The sequence below is a fragment of the Pongo abelii genome, chromosome 9 (assembly GCF_028885655.2).
Source record: "Pongo abelii isolate AG06213 chromosome 9, NHGRI_mPonAbe1-v2.0_pri, whole genome shotgun sequence".
Taxonomy (NCBI): domain Eukaryota; kingdom Metazoa; phylum Chordata; class Mammalia; order Primates; family Hominidae; genus Pongo; species Pongo abelii.
Window position 1 is genome coordinate 557,952 of NC_071994.2, and position 18,097 is coordinate 576,048.

The window sequence follows — 18,097 nt, forward strand, 5'->3', positions numbered from 1 at the left end:
CATGAGTCTAGGCAACAGAGTGAGACCTTACCTCTTAAAAAAAACAAAAAACAAACAAACACACACAAAAAACTAATCACATACTGATCAGTCATTTAAAATTAAGAATCTAAAAAGCTCTTCTGCTCGCCTGTCACCATTAAGACATGCCTTTCCTCTAGCTTTGCTGTCTGCCATGATGGTGAGACCTCCCCAGCCATGTGGAGCTGCAGTGTCACTGCCATTACCTCAACAGTCATTGAGTGGTGTTGCTGGTGTTTGGAGCTGCGGCATACCTAAAGACCGTGCATTCCTCCTATGGAAGGCTTCTGGACAATCACCACTACAGGTCCTGGGGAAACTACATAAACCCCTAACATTGAATACGGCGTGGGATGAGAATCACTGTTCGTTATATGCTTGTCTAGTAGAATCCGTAACAAACCCCTAACATCGAATACGGCCTGGGATGAGAATCACTGTTTGGTGTGTGCTTATCTAGTAGAATCCGTAACAAACCCCTAACATCGAATACAGCCTGGGATGAGAATCACTGTTCGGAGTGTGCTTATCTAGTAGAATCCGTAACAAACCCCTAACATCGAATACAGCCTGGGATGAGGATCACTGTTCGGAGTGTGCTTATCTAGTAGAATTCGTAACAAACCCCTCACATCGAATACGGCCTGGGATGAGAATCACTGTTCGGAGTGTGCTTATCTAGTAGAATTCGTAACAAACCCCTCACATCGAATACGGCCTGGGATGAGAATCACTGTTCGGAGTGTGCTTGTCTAGTAGAATCCGTAACGAACCCCTAACATCGAATACGGCCTGGGATGAGAATCACTGTTCGGAGTGTGCTTATCTAGTAGAATCCGTAACGAACCCCTAACATCGAATACGGCCTGGGATGAGAATCACTGTTCGGAGTGTGCTTATCTAGTAGAATTCGTAACAAACCCCTAACATCGAATACAGCCTGGGATGAGAATCACTGTTCGGAGTGTGCTTATCTAGTAGAATCCGTAACAAACCCCTCACATCGAATACGGCCTGGGATGAGAATCACTGTTCGTTATATGCTTGTCTAGTAGAATCCGTAACAAACCCCTAAACATCGAATACGGCCTGGGATGAGAATCACTGTTCGGAGTGTGCTTATCTAGTAGAATCCGTAACAAACCCCTAACATCGAATACAGCCTGGGATGAGAATCACTGTTCGGAGTGTGCTTATCTAGTAGAATCCGTAACAAACCCCTCACATCGAATACGGCCTGGGATGAGGATCACTGTTTGGTGTGTGCTTATCTAGTAGAATCCGTAACAAACCCCTAACATCGAATACAGCCTGGGATGAGAATCACTGTTCGGAGTGTGCTTATCTAGTAGAATCCGTAACAAACCCCTCACATCGAATACGGCCTGGGATGAGGATCACTGTTCGGAGTGTGCTTATCTAGTAGAATCCGTAACGAACCCCTAACATCGAATACGGCCTGGGATGAGAATCACTGTTCGGAGTGTGCTTATCTAGTAGAATCCGTAACGAACCCCTAACATCGAATACGGCCTGGGATGAGAATCACTGTTCAGGGTGTGCTTATCTAGTAGAATCCGTAACGAACCCCTCACATCGAATACGGCCTGGGATGAGAATCACTGTTCGGAGTGTGCTTATCTAGTAGAATCCGTAACGAACCCCTAACATCGAATACGGCCTGGGATGAGAATCACTGTTTGGAGTGTGCTTATCTAGTAGAATCCGTAACAAACCTCTAACATTGAATACGGCCTGGGATGAGAATCACTGTTCGTTATGTGCTTGTCTAGTAGAATCTGTAACAAGTACCTGATGTGCGCTGAATGACAGAAAAATTTAAAAATTAAAAAATAAATAGGCCGGGCACGGTGGCTCATGCCTGAAATCCCAGCACTTTGGGAGGCTGAGGTGGGTGGATCACCTGAGATCAGGGGTTCGAGACCAGCCTGGCTAACATAGTGAAACCCCGTCTCTACTAAAAACACAAAAAATCAGCCAGGTGTGGTAGCACATGCCTGTAATCCCAGCTACTCCGGAGGCTGAGGCAGGAGAATCACTTGAACCTGGGAGGAGGAGGCTGCAGTGAGCTGAGATTGTGCTACCGCACTCCAGCCTGAGCGACACAGCAAGACTCTGTCTCAAAAAAAAAAAAAAAAAAAAAAAAATTTAAAAATAGATAAATAAATAAATAAATAAATACCTATAATCCCAGCACTTTAAGAGGCTGAGGCGGGTAGATCACTTGAGGTCAGGAGTTTAAGACCAGCCTGGCCAACACGGTGAAACCTTGTCTCTACTAAAAATACAAAAATTAGCCAGGCATGGCAGCAGGCGCCTGTAGTCCCAGCTACTTGGGAGGCTGAGGCAGAATTGCTTGATCCCAGGAAGTGGAGGTTGCAGTTAGCCAAGATCCTGCCACTGCACTCCAGCCTGGGTGATGGAGCGAGATTCCGTCTCAAAAAATAAAATAAAGTAAAATAAAGCAGCAACTAAAAAAAATAATAATAATGATAATAAAATAAATACATAAATAAAAAGTTCTTCTATAAAAAGTAGAAGCTGGGCATGGTGGCTCACATCTGCAATCCCAGCACTTTAAGAGGCTGAGGTGGGTAGATCATCTGAGCTCAGGAGTGTGAGATCAGCCTGGGCAACATGGTAAAACCATGTTTACCATTTTCTCTACCAAAAATACAGAAAATTAGCCGGGTGTGGTGGTGGGTGCCTGTAGTCCCAGCTACTTGGGAGGCTGAGGCACAAGAATCGCTAGAGCCCGGGAGGCAAAGGTTGCAGTGAGCCGAGATTGCGCCACTACATTCTAGCCTGGGCGACAGAGTGACAGCCTGTTCCACAAATAAAAATAAAAATAGGAAGTAGAAAAGAAATGGGGGAAAACATTTCTTACATAGATTTGGTGGGAAAAATATGAATTTGACTTTTGTTTACAAACCAAAGTCCACGCTACCGTACCCGAAAAAGCAGCTACGACAAAATCCATCCCTGTCCTTTCCTGTGGCCTATGGCCTTCAGAGCTCCCCACCTGTGCTGAGCAGACAGGCACCCTCCTCTCTCACCTTCTCGTCCCCATGCCGTGACACACGGTACCTGTCTGCTGAGAAGTAGCTGAGAAACCTCCACCCTCTCTCCAGCTTACTCTGGCTGTAGTAATTCCTATCTACCCTATTCACGTCATCCACCCGAACCTTTATATTACCTCAAAGTCTTCAATCTAAGTAAAGGGTTCATATGAGGTAGAGACTCCATATGAAAAGAGGCCGAAGGGGCCTAAGTAACCTTTTGCTTGTGCTGCAGTAAAAGGAAGCTGCAGAAAACATGGGCACGACGCCCTGTGAGCCTCCTACCACGCACAGGAGCTGCCTTCTGAAGAACGTGCCAGAAGCTGGGAGGGCTTTGTGACAGCAGATGGACGGAGCTTGGTTCCCAGAAGGGGCTGAGCATTCGCCCTGCCAGTCGCCGATACTCAGAGACTCAATAGATGATGTTCTCCAAACTTCATAAAACATAAGCACATTTCACTACAGGAAGACAAAGGATGAATAATGCCTAGAAAAGGTAAGTATTCACAACGGCCGATGTGCATAAAATTGTTTCCCTTTCTGAAACAAAGCAACCTTATTTACAAAAACCAAAACCACCTTAACAATAATAGCTGTCACTTTTCTATAGGAAAAGCTTCATTTATAAATGACTCTCCACGGCTCCCTTTCCCAGAAAGGTGGGGCAGGGGCCTTGTGAGCCAAGGTGGGTCTTACACAGCTGGGCGCAGGCACCAGGGTGGCCTGGGGTTACTCAGCACAGGTCGTGTCTTCCCATTTATTCCAACGTTACCTCCTTCCGCTCTGCGTCAGCGTGGATCTTGGCCTGGTTTGCGGCAGCTTCTCGGTAGGTGCTGGCATGCTTGGCTTGCTCAAACAGCGTCTTCAGCTGCTGCGCGGTGTTGAGCAAGGAGTTGACCATCTCTTCCAGGTACAGCCAGCTCCGCGGCTCTGACAGCTCCAGCCCATTGACCAACGCGGGAGGTGCCGCTTTGGTGGGAGTTGGGGGTGGGACCGCCAGCGCAGGCAGGGATGTCAACACTAGAGCATTTGGAAAGCAAAATAAACCAAGAAATCAATACATTTCCTAGCTTCAAAATGGCCTCTGTTAAAAATTCTCAGCCGGGCGCGGTGACTCACGCCTGTAATCCCAGCACTTCAGGAAGCCAAGGCAGGCGGGTCATGAGGTCACGAGATCGAGACCATCCTGGCTAACACAGTGAAACCCCGCGTTTCACTGTGCTAAAAAAAAAATAGAAAAAATACAAAAAATTAGCTAAAAAAAATACAAAAAAATAGCTGGACGTGGTGATGGACGCCTGTAGTACCAGCTACCTCGGGAGGCTGAGGCAGGAGAAAGGTGTGAACCCAGGAGGCAGAGCTTGCAGTGAGCAGAGATTGCACCACTGCACTCCAGCCTGGGCAACAGAGTGAGACTCCATCTCAAAAAAATAAATAAATAAAATTTAAAAATAAAAAATAAATAAAAATTCTCATCACCCAGCACAGTGGCTCATACCTGTAATCCCTGCACTTTGGGAGACTGAGGTGGGAGGATCACTTGAGCCCAGGAGTTCAAGACCAGCCTGGGCAACATAGCAAGACCTTGTCTCTACAAAACAAAAATCAAAAACAAAACAACTAGCTGGGCATGGTGACATTCACCTGTGATCCCAGCTACTCAGAAAGCTGAGGCGGGAGGATGGTTTGAGCCCAGGTGATCGAGGCTACAGTGAGCCATGACTGCGTCACCGTCCTTCGGCCTTGGTGACCTAATGAGACCCTGTCTCAAAAAGAAAAGAGGCCAGGCACGGTGGCTCACACCTATAATCCCAGCACTTTGGGAGGCAGAGGCGGGCAGATCCGTTGAGGTCAGGAGTTCGAGGCCAGCCTGGTCAACATGGCGAAACCCCATCTCTACCAAAAAATACAAAAATTAGCTAGGCGTGAAAGCGTCTATAATCCCAGCTACCTGGGAGGCTGAGGCATGAGAATCATTTGAACCCGGGAGGCGGAAGTTGCAGTGAGCCGAGATCCTGCCAGTGCACTCAAGCCTGGGTGACAGAGTGAGACTCCATCTCAAAAACGAAAAGAAAAGAAAACTCTCACAAACGTTGGGAAGTCGGGTAAAAAACTGACCAACAAATAACAAATCACTGCCTGACATCCCCCAAGCACCTGATGCCCCCCAGCACCTGAGATCCCCCCAGCACCTGACATCCCCCGGCACCTGACATCCCCCGGCACCTGACATCCCCCAGCACCTGACACCCCCCAGTACCTGACATCCCCCAGCACGCAGCCTGACATCCCCTGGCACCTGACATCCCCCAGCATGCAGCGTGACATCCCCCCAGCACCTGACATCCCCCCAGCACCTGACATCCCCCAGCACGCAGCCTGACATCCCCCAGCACCTGACATTCCCCCAGCACCTGACATACCCCCCAGCACCTGAAATACCCCAGCATCTGACATCCCCCAGCACCTGACACCTCCAGCGCCTGACATCCCAGCGCCTGACATCCCCCCAGCGCCTGACATCCCCCCAGCGCCTGACATGCCCCCCAGCGCCTGACATGCCCCCCAGTGCCTGACATCCCCCCAGCGCCTGACATCCCCCCAGCGCCTGACATCCCCCCAGCACCTGACATCCCCCAGCATGCAGCCTGACATCCCCCAGCACCTGACATCCCCCCAGCACCTGACATCCCCCCAGCACCTGACATACCCCCCAGCACCTGACATCCCCCAGCATCTGACATCCCCCAGCACCTGACACCCCCAGCGCCTGACATCCCCCCAGTGCCTGACATCCCCTCAGCGCCTGACATCCCCCCAGCACCTGACATGCCCCCAGCGCCTGATATGCCCCCAGCGCCTGACATGCCCCCAGCGCCTGACATCCCCCAAGCGCCTGACATCCCCCAGCACCTGACATCCCCCAGCACCTGACATGCCCCCCCAGCACCTGACACCTCCCAGAACCTGACATCCCCCAGCACCTGACATCCCCCCAGCACCTGACATCCCCCAGCACCCGACACCCCCAGCACCTGACATCCCCCCAGCACCTGACATCCCCGCAGCACCTGACATCCCCCAGCATGCAGCCTGACATCCCCCAGCACCTGACATCCCCCCAGCACCTGACATCCCCCAGCACCTGACATCTCCCAGCACCTGACATCCTCCAGCACCTGACATCCCCCAGCACCCGACAACCCCAGCACCTGACATCCCCCCAGCACCTGACATCCCTGCAGCACCTGACATCCCCCAGCACGCAGCCTGACATCCCCCAGCACCTGACATCCCCCAGCACGCAGCCTGACATCCCCCAGCACCTGACATCCCCCCAGCACCTGACATCCCCCAGCGCCTGACATCCTCCCAGCGCCTGACATCCCCCCAGCGCCTGACATCCCCCCAGCACCTGACATCCCCCAGCATGCAGCCTGACATCCCCCCAGCACCTGACATCCCCCCAGCACCCAACACCCCCAGCACCTGACATCCCCCAGTACCCGACACCCCCAGCACCTGACATACCCCCAGCACCTGACATCCCCCAGCACCTGACATCCCCCCAGCACCTGACATGCCCCCAGCACCTGACATCCCCCAGCACGCAGCCTGACATCCCCCAGCACCTGACATCCCCCCAGCACCTGACATCCCCCCAGGACCTGACATCCCCCAGCGCCTGACATCCCCCCAGTGCCTGACATCCCCCCAGCGCCTGACATCCCCCAGCATGCAGCCTGACATCCCCCAGCACCTGACATCCCCCCAGCACCTGACATCTCCCAGCACCTGACATCTCCCAGCACCTGACATCCCCCAGCACCTGACATCCCCCCCAGCACCTGACATCCCCCAGCACCTGACATCCCCCAGCATGCAGCCTGACATCCCCCAGCACCTGACATCCCCCAGCACCTGACATCCCACAGCATGCAGCCTGACATCCCCCCAGCACCTGACATCCCCCAGCACCTGACATCCCCCCCAGTGCCTGACATCCCCCCCAGCACCTGACATCCCCCCAGCACCTGACATCCCCCAGCACCTGACATCCCCCCCAGCACCTGACATCCCCCGCAGCAACTGACATCCCCCCAGCACCTGACACCCCCAGCACCCGACATTCTCCCAGCACCCGACATCCCCCAGCACCTGACATCCCCCCCAGCACCTGACATCCCCCCAGCACCTGACATCCTCCCAGCACCTGACATCCCCCCAGCACCTGACACCCTCCCAGCACCTGACATCCTCCCAGCACCCGACACCCCCAGCACCTGACACCCTCCCAGCACCTGACATCCTCCCAGCACCTGACATCCTCCCAGCACCCGACACCCCCAGCACCTGACACCCTCCCAGCACCTGACATCCTCCCAGCACCCGACACCCCCAGCACCCGACACCCCCAGCACCTGACATCCTCCCAGCAGGCAACAGAGGTGGGAGGACGTCCCACCCCTTCCTGCTCCACCCACCAGCTCCACGTTGTAAACTCATCGGAATGCGGCTGCTGAACCCAGAAATGTTCACAGAATCAGCGCCATGGACAATGACCCGGGGAGGGAAGTGGCTAAATCACAGTCTCGCTGTGTCGCCCAGGCTGGAGGGCGGTGGCATCATCTTGGCTCACTGCCCTCCCGGGTTCAAGCGATTCGCCTGCCTCAGCCTCCCGAGTAGCTGGGATTACAGGCATCTGCCACCAGGCCTGGCTAATTTTGTATTTTTAGTAGAGATGGGGTTTCTCCACGTTGGTCAGGCTGGTCTCGGACTCCTGATCTCAGGTGATCCACCCACCTCGGCCTCCCAAAGTGCTGGGATTACGGGCATGAGCCACCGCGCCCAGCGGGGTTTCTTACAATTGGAGAAGAAATTTACAAAGGAACTAGCACAAACCCTGAGGTTCTGCACTGGAACTAGAGACACTGGGGCAAACTCATGGCTTTCAACACACACAGATTTGGAGCACAAACACGCACACATGCACATGAGAATGTTTCTGACTTCTGCCCACCAAGGGCACCTGGGGACAGAAATCCAGGAGCCACGTGCACACCTTGTACCATGGCGAGCGGTCGATGCGAACCCCAGCCCTCCTGGAGAAAAAGCTCTGATTTCAAGCATTTGCTGATTTCTTGGTATAAATACTTCACCAACACCCACCCCATACTTTTTTTTTTTTTTTCCAGTTAATAGAGATGGGGGTCTCCATATGTTGCCCAGGCTGGTCTCAAACTCCTGGCCTCAGCCTCCTAAAGTGCTGGGATTAAATGGGTGAGCCACACGCCTGTAATCCCAGCACTTTGGGAGGCCAAAGCAGGCAGATGACAAGGTCAAGAGATCAAGACCATCCTGGCCAACATGGTGAAACCCCGTCCCTACTAAAAATACAAAAATTAGCCGGGCATGGTGGTGCGTGCCTGTAGTCTGCACTCCAGCCTGGGCAACAGATCAAGACTCCATCTCAAAAAAAAAAAAGGGTAAGCCACCACGCCCAGCCCTGAGGTAAGCTTTAAAGATGGAAAGAGTTTAGATAGGCAAAAGAGAGAATAATGAAACAAGCAAATGAAAATGAAAAGGTAAGTTTTTCACGAACAAGTTTCTTGCACTGTCTGATAGTGAGAAATGGAAAACATGCATTTGTCACCAGCAGGGGGGGTTCAATCAATCATGTATTGACCATACGCACCCTTTAAAAAAGTATAATGATGGCCGGGCGCGATGGCTCACACCTGTAATCCCAGCACTTTGGGAGGCCGAGGCAGGTGGATCATGAGGTCAGGAGTTCGAGACCAGCCTGACCAGCATGGTGAAACCCTGTCTCTACTAAAAATACAAAAAAAAAAAAAAGTAGCTGGGCGTGGTGGCGTGCACCTGTAGTCCCAGCTACTCAGGAGGCAGAGGTAGGAGAATTGCTTGAACCTGGCAGGCAGAGGTTGCAGTGAGCCGAGATCGCGCCACTGCACTCCAGCCTGGGCGACAGAGTGACACTCTGTCTCAAAAAAAAAAAAAAAAAGTACAATTATACAGAAATCTTGGCTGCATGTGGTGGCTCACACCTGTAATCCCAGCATTTTGGGAGGCTGAGGTGGATGGATCACTTGAGGTCAGGAGTTCAAGACCTGTAATCCCAGCTACTTGGGGAGGCTGAGGCAGGAGAATCACTTGAACCACGCAGAGGCTGCAGTGAGCCAAGATTGTGCCACTGCACCCCAGCCTGGGCAATAGAGCGAGACTCCATCTCAAAAAAAATAAAAGTGCAGTTAAACGAAAAATCAAAGTTAGAATGCATTTACAGTGTATCGTCATTTTAAAGATTTAGGCCACATTTAGGCCTTGGTTTTTCTTTCTTTCACCAGATACCGAATGTCTATTCCAGCTGTGGAGAGACCAAGACCTGCCACTGGGGAGTGTCTACCCTCAAGAGGACAACAGCAAACTCACCAGAAAGAACTTCAGGCTTCACAGGCCAGTTGGTTTCTAGGGGCGTGCCCTGCTGTTGTACCAAAAGCAACTTCCACAGCACACACATGAATGGAGGTGGCTGTGTGTCAGTAAAACTTTATTTACAAACACAGGCAGTGGGTCACACTTTACCAGCCACTGATCTAATGCATCAACAAAAACAACAAAACAAACCAAAACGAATCCCATTTCACTTAGAAATTCTTTCATAGGAAGCAATTCTGAGGACAACAACCCGTCCATGTGTGAATTCTTTCAAACCTACCTATTTTGGGATGTGATGTTGGCAACGCAGCTTCTGGAAACGGTGCGATCTGGCAGCTGTCCTGATAGCCGGGGTAGTGAGGCTCAGGGTGGCTGGCCCTGCATGGGGGCTGCACGCTGGCCTCTTGGACTGTTGGGGAGAAAAAGGACAGGGAGCCTCGGGACGGTTGTCCACACAGCAGACTCTAAATATCACGCTGTATGGCTGCGCCATTCAGTACACATAGTAGCTTATGGCCACACGTGGCTACTGAGCCCCTGAAATGTGGTGAGCCTGAATTGTTGACATAATAGGATTGGGGGTATATCAGGTGAAATAAAATAGATTATAAAAATCAGGCCAGGTGCGGTGGCTCACGCCTGTAATCCCAGCACTTTGGGAGGCCAAGACGGGCGGATCACGAGGTCAGGAGATGGAGACCATCCTGGCTAACATGGTGAAACCCTGTCTCTACTAAAAATACCAAAACAAAATTAGCCAGGCATGGTGGTGGGCACCTGTAGTCCCAGCTACTTGGGAGGTTGAGGCAGGAGAACGGTGTGAACCCGGGAGGCGGAGCTTGCAGTGAGCTGAGATGGCGCCACTGCACTCCAGCCTGGGGGACGGAGCGAGACTCCACCTCAAAAAAAAAAAATCAGTTCTAACTCTTTCATTTCCTCAGTGTGGCTACTAGAATATTCTCCAGCACACAACCGGCTAGGCCGCATTTCTGTTGCACAACTGCAGTCAAAAGCAGGAGCCGGCAGACAGAGTATTTTCAGCTTTGCTGGCTCTGGTATCTGTCACAAGGAACCCACTGCCACATGCCAACCCCATCCACACTGCACCGCCCACCTGATGTGGCTCACACGCTGTCCCCACCAACAAACGCCTGATTCAAGGCCCCTCTCGAGGCACCCAGCAGCCTACGCAGCCCAATATGGCGTCGGGGATGTGATGTCATAGACAAGGATATGCTGAGGACGTGTCAGGCAGGCACTGGAGCAGCTCACCTGTGGCTCCTGCGAAGACGTCGCCCTGGGCCGGACTCTCTGATATGACAGCAGTGGCCTCTACCGTGGATGCTCGGTCAAAGGTCAGTGCCCCTGAGGTCGTGATCTGTCCCGAGGGGGTCACGGTGACTGGAAAGGCAGAAGCACATTTCAAGCGGCCAGGCAGTGGCGCCCACGGCACACAGGTCCTGTGCCACCTGCGGGCGCCAATCCTTGTAGGGGCCTGGGCTGAAGTGCGGGCAATGGTAACCGTACCCTCCCATGTGAAGGACACGGGGGAAATCCCAGACCTTGGAGAAGACCTCAACCAGGATGGCCAGGATGGCAACTTGCCACCACCAATTGTTCACTGTTTAAACTGTGAACCATGGCAATGTGCTGCCCAGCCAGAAAACAAACATAAAATAAAACTTTCAAAGATTTTTAAGTACTTTGCGGTTTGAATTAAGAAAAAATCTTTAATCCAAGCTGAAGGTAAAAAGCAGCCGTGTCCCACAGCAAGGCTGCCCTGTGTCCCAAAGCAAGGCTGCCTCGCCAGCTCAAAAAAAAATCCTGGTGACAGATCTTGAGACTCTGCTGCTGTAGGACTCTTCCTGCACCCACCACCCAGGGCCTCGGGAAGGAGCTGACAGGGTGTTTTAGAAAGACCTTGCTCTATAAATGCAAAAACCCAGACTTACATTAGTTAACAAAAGCCTATTACAAAGACATTGTCTCCTATTGCTACCTCTCCACATTTAAATCCTGTCTGTACAAAAAAAATAAAAACATTAGCTGGGCATGGTGGCATGTGCCTGTGGTCCCAGCTGCTTGGGAGGCTGAGGTGGGAGGAGTGCCTCAGCCTGGGAGGCCGAGGCTGCAGCGAGCCGGGATCCTGATGCTGCCCTCCAGCCCAGCCACAGAGAAAGACCCACAGAGCTCTCCGCAGCCCTCGTCCAGCGCACTGAGAATCCCTCACCAAGGACGCCCTTTTCAGGAAACGTCCCCCGAGCGTGTGCTGGGCACTCGGCCGTGCTCACTCACACTGGGAAACAGCCCAGGACAAGGCCAACAGTGCCCGGGTCCCAGGGAAGCAAGACCGAGCTCCCACCTGGGGGCTGCACTGCAAAGGAGTGTGAAGGTGTTGGCATCCCTCCGGCCACGCAATGTGCTTTAGAAATGAGAATCCCGCAGTGGCCGTGGGAGTGGCGGAGAGAGAAGGCAATGCACTCAGGTCCCCTCAGTAAACTAGAGCTGTGTTTTCTCAAACTCACAGGTGGTTGCCGCGGTGGCTGGAAGCAACGTGATGTTCTTGGGGGAGTCCTTCTTCACGGGAGTTGTGGGCAGTTCATTCTCCTTCTTGCGCCTTTTGTAAGGCACAAAAAGCCTGACTGGACCACTCTGGGGGAGAAAGGAGAGAGGCCACCGTGTCCATGTGTGCAAAAGCTATGCTGCTCTTGCAACTCCTCCTTAAGTGGGGGCACCGCAGGGTGTGCAAGTCACATGGTGAGACCACATTAAGATGGTAAGCGCCCCTAAAAATCCCACCTCTTAGCTGCCCACACTGGAGTGCAGTGGCGCGATCTCGGCTCACTGCAACCTCCGCCTCCCGGGTTCATGCCATTCTCCTGCCTTAGCCTCCTGAGTAGCTGGGATTACAGGCATGTGTCACCACACCCGGCTAATTTTTTCTTTTTTTTTTTTCTTTGGAGACAGTCTCGCTCTGTTGCCCAGGCTGGAGTGCAGTGGCACAATCTGGGCTCACTGCAAGCTCTGCCTCCCGGGTTCATGCCATTCTCCTGCCTCAGCCTCCCGAGTAGCTGGGACTACAGGCGCCTGCCACCAAGCCTGGCTAATTTTTTGTATTTTTAGTAGAGACGGGGTTTCACCGTGTTAGCCAGGATGGTCTTGATCTCCTGACCTCGTGATCTGCCCGCCTGGGCCTCCCAAAGTGCTGGGATTACAGGCGTGAGACACCGCACCCGGCCGACTTTTTTCTTTTTTTTAATAATTTATATCTCTTCATTGACATTCTCCAGTGAGGAGACAGTGTCTTCAGACCTTCCATGCAATCTCTAGCTGTGGTTTCCTTTAGTCCTCTGAACATACTGAGGATGGCCATTTTAAAGCTTTTTCCTGTTAAACCCAACATCGGGGCCTCTCCAGACAATTTCTATTGCCTGCTTTCTTCCTTTGTATGGTTCAAGGCTCTTTGCATGTCTTATCATCTTTTGTTAAGAATCAGACACTGCAGGTGATACATTGTAGCAACAGTGGAAAGCAGTTCTTCTTTCTCCGGGCTCTTTGCTGCTGCCGGCTTGTTTATTATTCAGGGACGGGGCTGGACAGGGCTGGACTGTCTTACTGAGCCTGTTCGGGGGCGGCCTCGGCTGCTGCTCCTCTGAGGCCTCGGCCCTGGGTGGGGTGCAGTCACCTTTGGTGGTGGGGGTTTTGGCTGTCTCTCTCCCTGATCTGTTAAGCTGTTGGTTTAGTCAAGTGTCAGAATCAACTAACTGCCAGCAGCCTGCTCTATTACTTTCAACAACGCCCTGGGGCACACACGGCTCCACTGTCTGAGCCAATTAAATTAGGGCTTCTTTATCAGGAGGTTCGATCTCGAAGGTGGGTTTCCCAGGTGGGTTCTTAGCTGTGGCTCTCCTCGCCTCTGGAAAACGTGCTGACCTACGGTTTAGTTTCTTGCTCTAATGGACTGCCGGCCTCCTCTTAAGTGCTTGCCACCAAAATGTCCATTACTTTCCAGGGCACTTTTAGGCTTGAGCATCCCCGTACTATTTCAAATCAAGTCAGTTCCTTTGGGAGGGGCTTTGGAGCACTCTGTTCTTACAGCCTCTCTCTCTTTTAGGCTGAATGTCTGAGCCCCTACTGTAGACCTAGAGGCGGGAACAGTGCCTAAGTCTATCAGAGGAAACTCTCTTGCATCAGCTGGGCTCTGTGTGGGGGGCAGCAGCCTCTCACCGTGTGGACACTCCACCCTACGGGCAATCTGGGTTGAGGGAAATTGGGGCCTCCCTATGTTTGGCCTCCCACGCCTGGGTAAAGCCTCTGCCCTCTGAGTGGGGCTGACTGAAGAGATTTTCAGTCACACTTCCCAGGAATTTACTGCAACTTGGAGCTGAAGGGGTTGAGAAATGCTGGTGGCCTACCCCTCCCAGTGAGATACCATATCCCTTGACTGGGAGCTGCAAGGAGTAGGAACCCTGTTTTCTTGGTCACAACCACCCAGAATGGAGCCTCCTCCATAGGGAGGTGGGGGCAGAAAGGGAGGGAAGGAGCTGGTCGTAGCTCAAATGTCACAATCCTCACTGCTCTTTCCAAGACTTACTACATTTTCTTGGATGTTTCTTTATTTGCTGTATGCCCCTAGGACAATTTCTGGAGACCTTAAGGGGTTATTTTTTCACAATTTTCAGCGGTTATTTCTCTGGAGAGTTGGTCCACTGAGCTCATCACACCACCATTCCCCAAGTGGAAGCCAAAAGTTTTAAAATTTGATAAAGTCCAATCCAAGAAATCCTAGTTCTAACTCCAGGTCAGGAAGATTTTCCAATGTGTTTTCTCCTAAAAATGTTATAGTTTTACCTTTCACTTTAGATTGATGACCCATTTTGAATTCATTTTTGTACCAAGTGTGAAGTTTAGGTCATCCTTTGTCTCTGTCGATGAACGTCCAGTCGCTCCAAGGCCATTTGCTGGAGTCTACCATGACGCTCTAGTCTGACCCAGATCGTGGGGTCTCTCCCTCTGCCAATGCCACAGTGTCTTGATTACTGTCACGACCTAGTAAGGCTTAAGACCCCGCAATGTGATTCCACCCATTTTAAACTTTTATTTCAAAACTAGTTTGGCTTTTTTATTTCCTTTACGTTTCTATGCAAATTTTAGAATCAGCTTGTCTGCATCTAAAAAGAATCCTGCTGGGATTTTGATAGTAATTGTGTTAAACCTATCAATCAACTTGGGAAAAAATCACATCTTTACTATACTGAGTCTTCTAATCCACGGACGCAGGATGTCTTTTGACGTATTTCAGTCTTCCCTGGTCTCTTTCTTCAGCATTTTCTTCAGTATCTTCCACATACAAACCCTGTACATGATTTCCTAGACTGACATCTAAGTACTTCAGTGTTGGAGCCCCTGCAAATGATCTACCCACAGGCTCAACTGCCAATGGGACCGACGCCTCCTCCCGGCTCCTTTACTCCTGTAGCGTCTCTAAGAGTCTCACCTACTGGCTTTTCCCAATCAACTTCAAAATTATTTTACGTTCACAAAATTGTTTTTTCCACTAGAATCACATGAAATCTATATATGAACTACATAATTCTAGGATGTTTAGTGTTTCACCCCAAGAAAATGGTAGGTCTCTCCATGTTCTTTTTTTTTTTGAGGTGCAGTGGCTCACGCCTGTAATCTCAACACTTTGGGAGGCTGAGGCGGGCGGATCATATGTGGTCAGGAGTTTGAGACCAGCCTGACCAACATGGCAAAACCCCATCTCTACTAAAAATACAAAAATTAGCCGGGCATTGTGGCGCACACCTGTAATCCCAGCTACTCGGGAGGCTGAGGCAGGAGAATTGCTTGAATCCGGGAGGCGGAGGTTGCAGTGAGCCGAGACTGCGCCACTGCACTCCAGCGTGGGCGACAGAGTGAGACTTCGTCTCAAAAAAAAAGAAAGAAAAAGAAAATTATTTTGGGTCTTTGTGAAGCAGTTAAGAATTTAGAATAAGGAAATACGTCAAAAAGACGTTAAAAGCTCTATACATGAATAAGTTTACAGTAGCATTTTTCTGACGTTACAAAATGCGGAATATAAAATGGCACGCATACAAGGAAAAGTGTGTATGTTTAGTTTTAGAGTTAAGGTGGTGACATTGTAACCGCTTTTCATTATTTAAGGTTTCCATGAATGTTCTTTGAGCAACATCTTGGGGGCCAACCACATGTCCCCCATCGAGACATCAAGATTCATTGTGGTGTATCAGGGAGCAGGGGACAGAACAACCCAGAAGAAGTGAGGACAGTGTCTCTCTCCAAGGCAGAGGGCAGGAGGGAAACAGCCAAGAGGCCAAGGGCTGTGGGACCCACTCAGCCACCCCCAGCCCCACCAAGTGCTCCTGCTCCAGACACGCTGGTAACTTACTAAGGTCATGTCGTCGCAGCAGGCAGCACAGGTGCAAGAGGCAGCGTGAGGGTTTAAGATCCCATCCTGAGATGTAAAAAGAACCACCACACATTAGAAAGTCAGCCCCTAAATGTGAATCATTCAATAATAGAAGATTTCAACCACTTTTACCACTTACCTGCCATTCATAAATATAAAAATTCTTTTTTTTTTTTTTTTGAGACAGAGTCTTGTTGGGTTGCCCAGGCTGGAGTGCAGTGGCACGTTCTCGGCTCAGTGCAACCTCTGCCTCCCCGGTGCAAGCAATTCTCATGCCTCAGCCTCCCAAGAAGCTGGGATTATAGGCTTGCACCACCACACCCAGCTAATTTCTGTATTTTTAGTAGAGACAGGTTTTGCCATGTTGACCAGGCTGGTCCCGAACTCCTGGCCTCAAGCAATATGCCCTCATCGGCCTCCCGAAGTGCTGGGATTACAAGCGTAAGGCACCGTGCCCAACCTCATAAAGATAAAAATTCTGCAAAATCAGGGCCAGGCATGGTGGCTCATGCCTGTAATCCCAGGACTTTGAGAGGCTGAGGCAGGCATACCACCTGAGCTCAGGAGCTGGAGACCAGCCTAGCCAACATGGTGAAACCTCGTGTCTACTAAAAATACAAAAATTAGCTGGGCATGGTGGCACATGCCCATAGTCCCAGCTACCTGGGAGGCTCAGGCAGGAGGATCGCTTGAACCCGGGAGGCAGAGGTTACAGTGAGCTGAGATCGCACCACTGCACTCCAGCCTGGGTAACAGAGGGAGGCCTTTGCCTCAAAAAAAAAAAAAAAAAAAATTATGAGAAATCAGGTAATGCCCAGGCCAGGTGTGGTGGCTCACGCCTATAATCCCAGCACTTTGGGAGGCCGAGGCGGGTGGCTCACTTAAGGTCAGGAGTTCAAGACCAACCTGACCAACATGGTTGGTCTCCATTAAAATACAAAAATTAGGCCAGGTATTGTGGCTCACGTCTGTAATCCCAGCACTTTGAGAAGCGAGGAAGGTGGCTCACTTGAGGTCGGGAGTTCGAGACCAGCCTGGCCAGCCTGGTGAAACCCCGTCCCTATTAAAAAATGCAAAAAAAAATAGGCCAGGTACTGTGGCTCACACCTGTAATCCCAGCACTTTGGGAGGCTGAGGTCAGGACTTCAAGACCAGCCTGGCCAACACAGTGAAACCCCATCTCTACTGAAAATTAAAAAAAAAAAAAAAGCCGTGTGTGGTGGCGCGCACCTGTAATCCCAGCTACTCAGGAGGCTGAGGTGGGACAATCCTCTGAGCCTGGGAGGCGGAGGTTGCAGTGAGCCAAGATCAAGCCACTGCACTCCAGCCCTGTCAACGGGGTGAGACTCTGTCTCAAAAAAACAAAAAACACAAAAACAGTAATTTCCAGAGCCTTCTCCTTTTCACAATGCCATTATTGGTGGCAGGACCTACCTCTTTCAAGATTTGCAAAAGACTCTACAGGAACTGCTTCCTTAACAACACCCAAGGAGCTAAAATGGAATAGGAATTAGAAGTCCTCTTTTCTTAGTAGACTGACGAGAAGTTAGGTGACTTTGAAAAGGTCACATGCATTCAAACAGAAGCGATTATCTTAACTTCCACTGTTTGCATTTTTTGTGTATTTGACACGCCTCCTTTCTGCAATTATTCTGTGCCAGGCGCTGTGACCTCATGCACTTCTCCCAACAATCCTCACAGGGTCACGATCATCGTCATCCCCATGTGAAAGACCCGGAAACTGAAATACGAGAGGGTAAATCACTCGCCCAAGGCAACACAGACAGCAGGTGGAGGCTGCAAACCCCATTTGTCTGGCCCCGTGGTCTGTGCCCTCCCTCTGGCTGGGCCGCCTCGGAGGGCCCCACGTCTGAGCTGCGTGCTGAGCACAGGTGAGGTCGCGGACGATACCTGGATGAGGCACTGCAAGGGTCGGCCCGCGTAGCGTATGCTTCTTTTCCAGTCCTTACTGCTGGCTCTTCCTGCCATGGCCTCAAACTCGGTGGGACTGTACCAGTTCTCCCCCTGCTTGATGCACCGTCCCCGGCCGCCTGCAAGGAAGGGCAGTAGTCACGATGATGGCAGGTGGGAGTGTCACCTCTGC

At 51.3% G+C, this 18,097-nt stretch overlaps 1 protein-coding gene across 2 annotated transcripts in view; it reads right to left on the reverse strand.

Moving 5' to 3' along the window:
• DEAF1 (DEAF1 transcription factor) overlaps nucleotides 1-18,097 on the reverse strand; it is a 51,389-nt gene that overhangs the window by 25,262 nt on the left and 8,030 nt on the right. For both annotated transcript variants that reach the window (XM_024254976.2, XM_063728329.1), the window contains exons 5-10: nucleotides 17,905-18,044; nucleotides 15,973-16,038; nucleotides 12,083-12,209; nucleotides 10,830-10,958; nucleotides 9,838-9,966; nucleotides 3,874-4,121 (exon numbers count right to left, since the gene is read on the reverse strand). In XM_024254976.2, coding sequence (XP_024110744.1) covers nucleotides 3,874-4,121; nucleotides 9,838-9,966; nucleotides 10,830-10,958; nucleotides 12,083-12,209; nucleotides 15,973-16,038; nucleotides 17,905-18,044 — 839 coding nt within the window. The remainder of the gene's footprint in view (nucleotides 1-3,873; nucleotides 4,122-9,837; nucleotides 9,967-10,829; nucleotides 10,959-12,082; nucleotides 12,210-15,972; nucleotides 16,039-17,904; nucleotides 18,045-18,097) is intronic.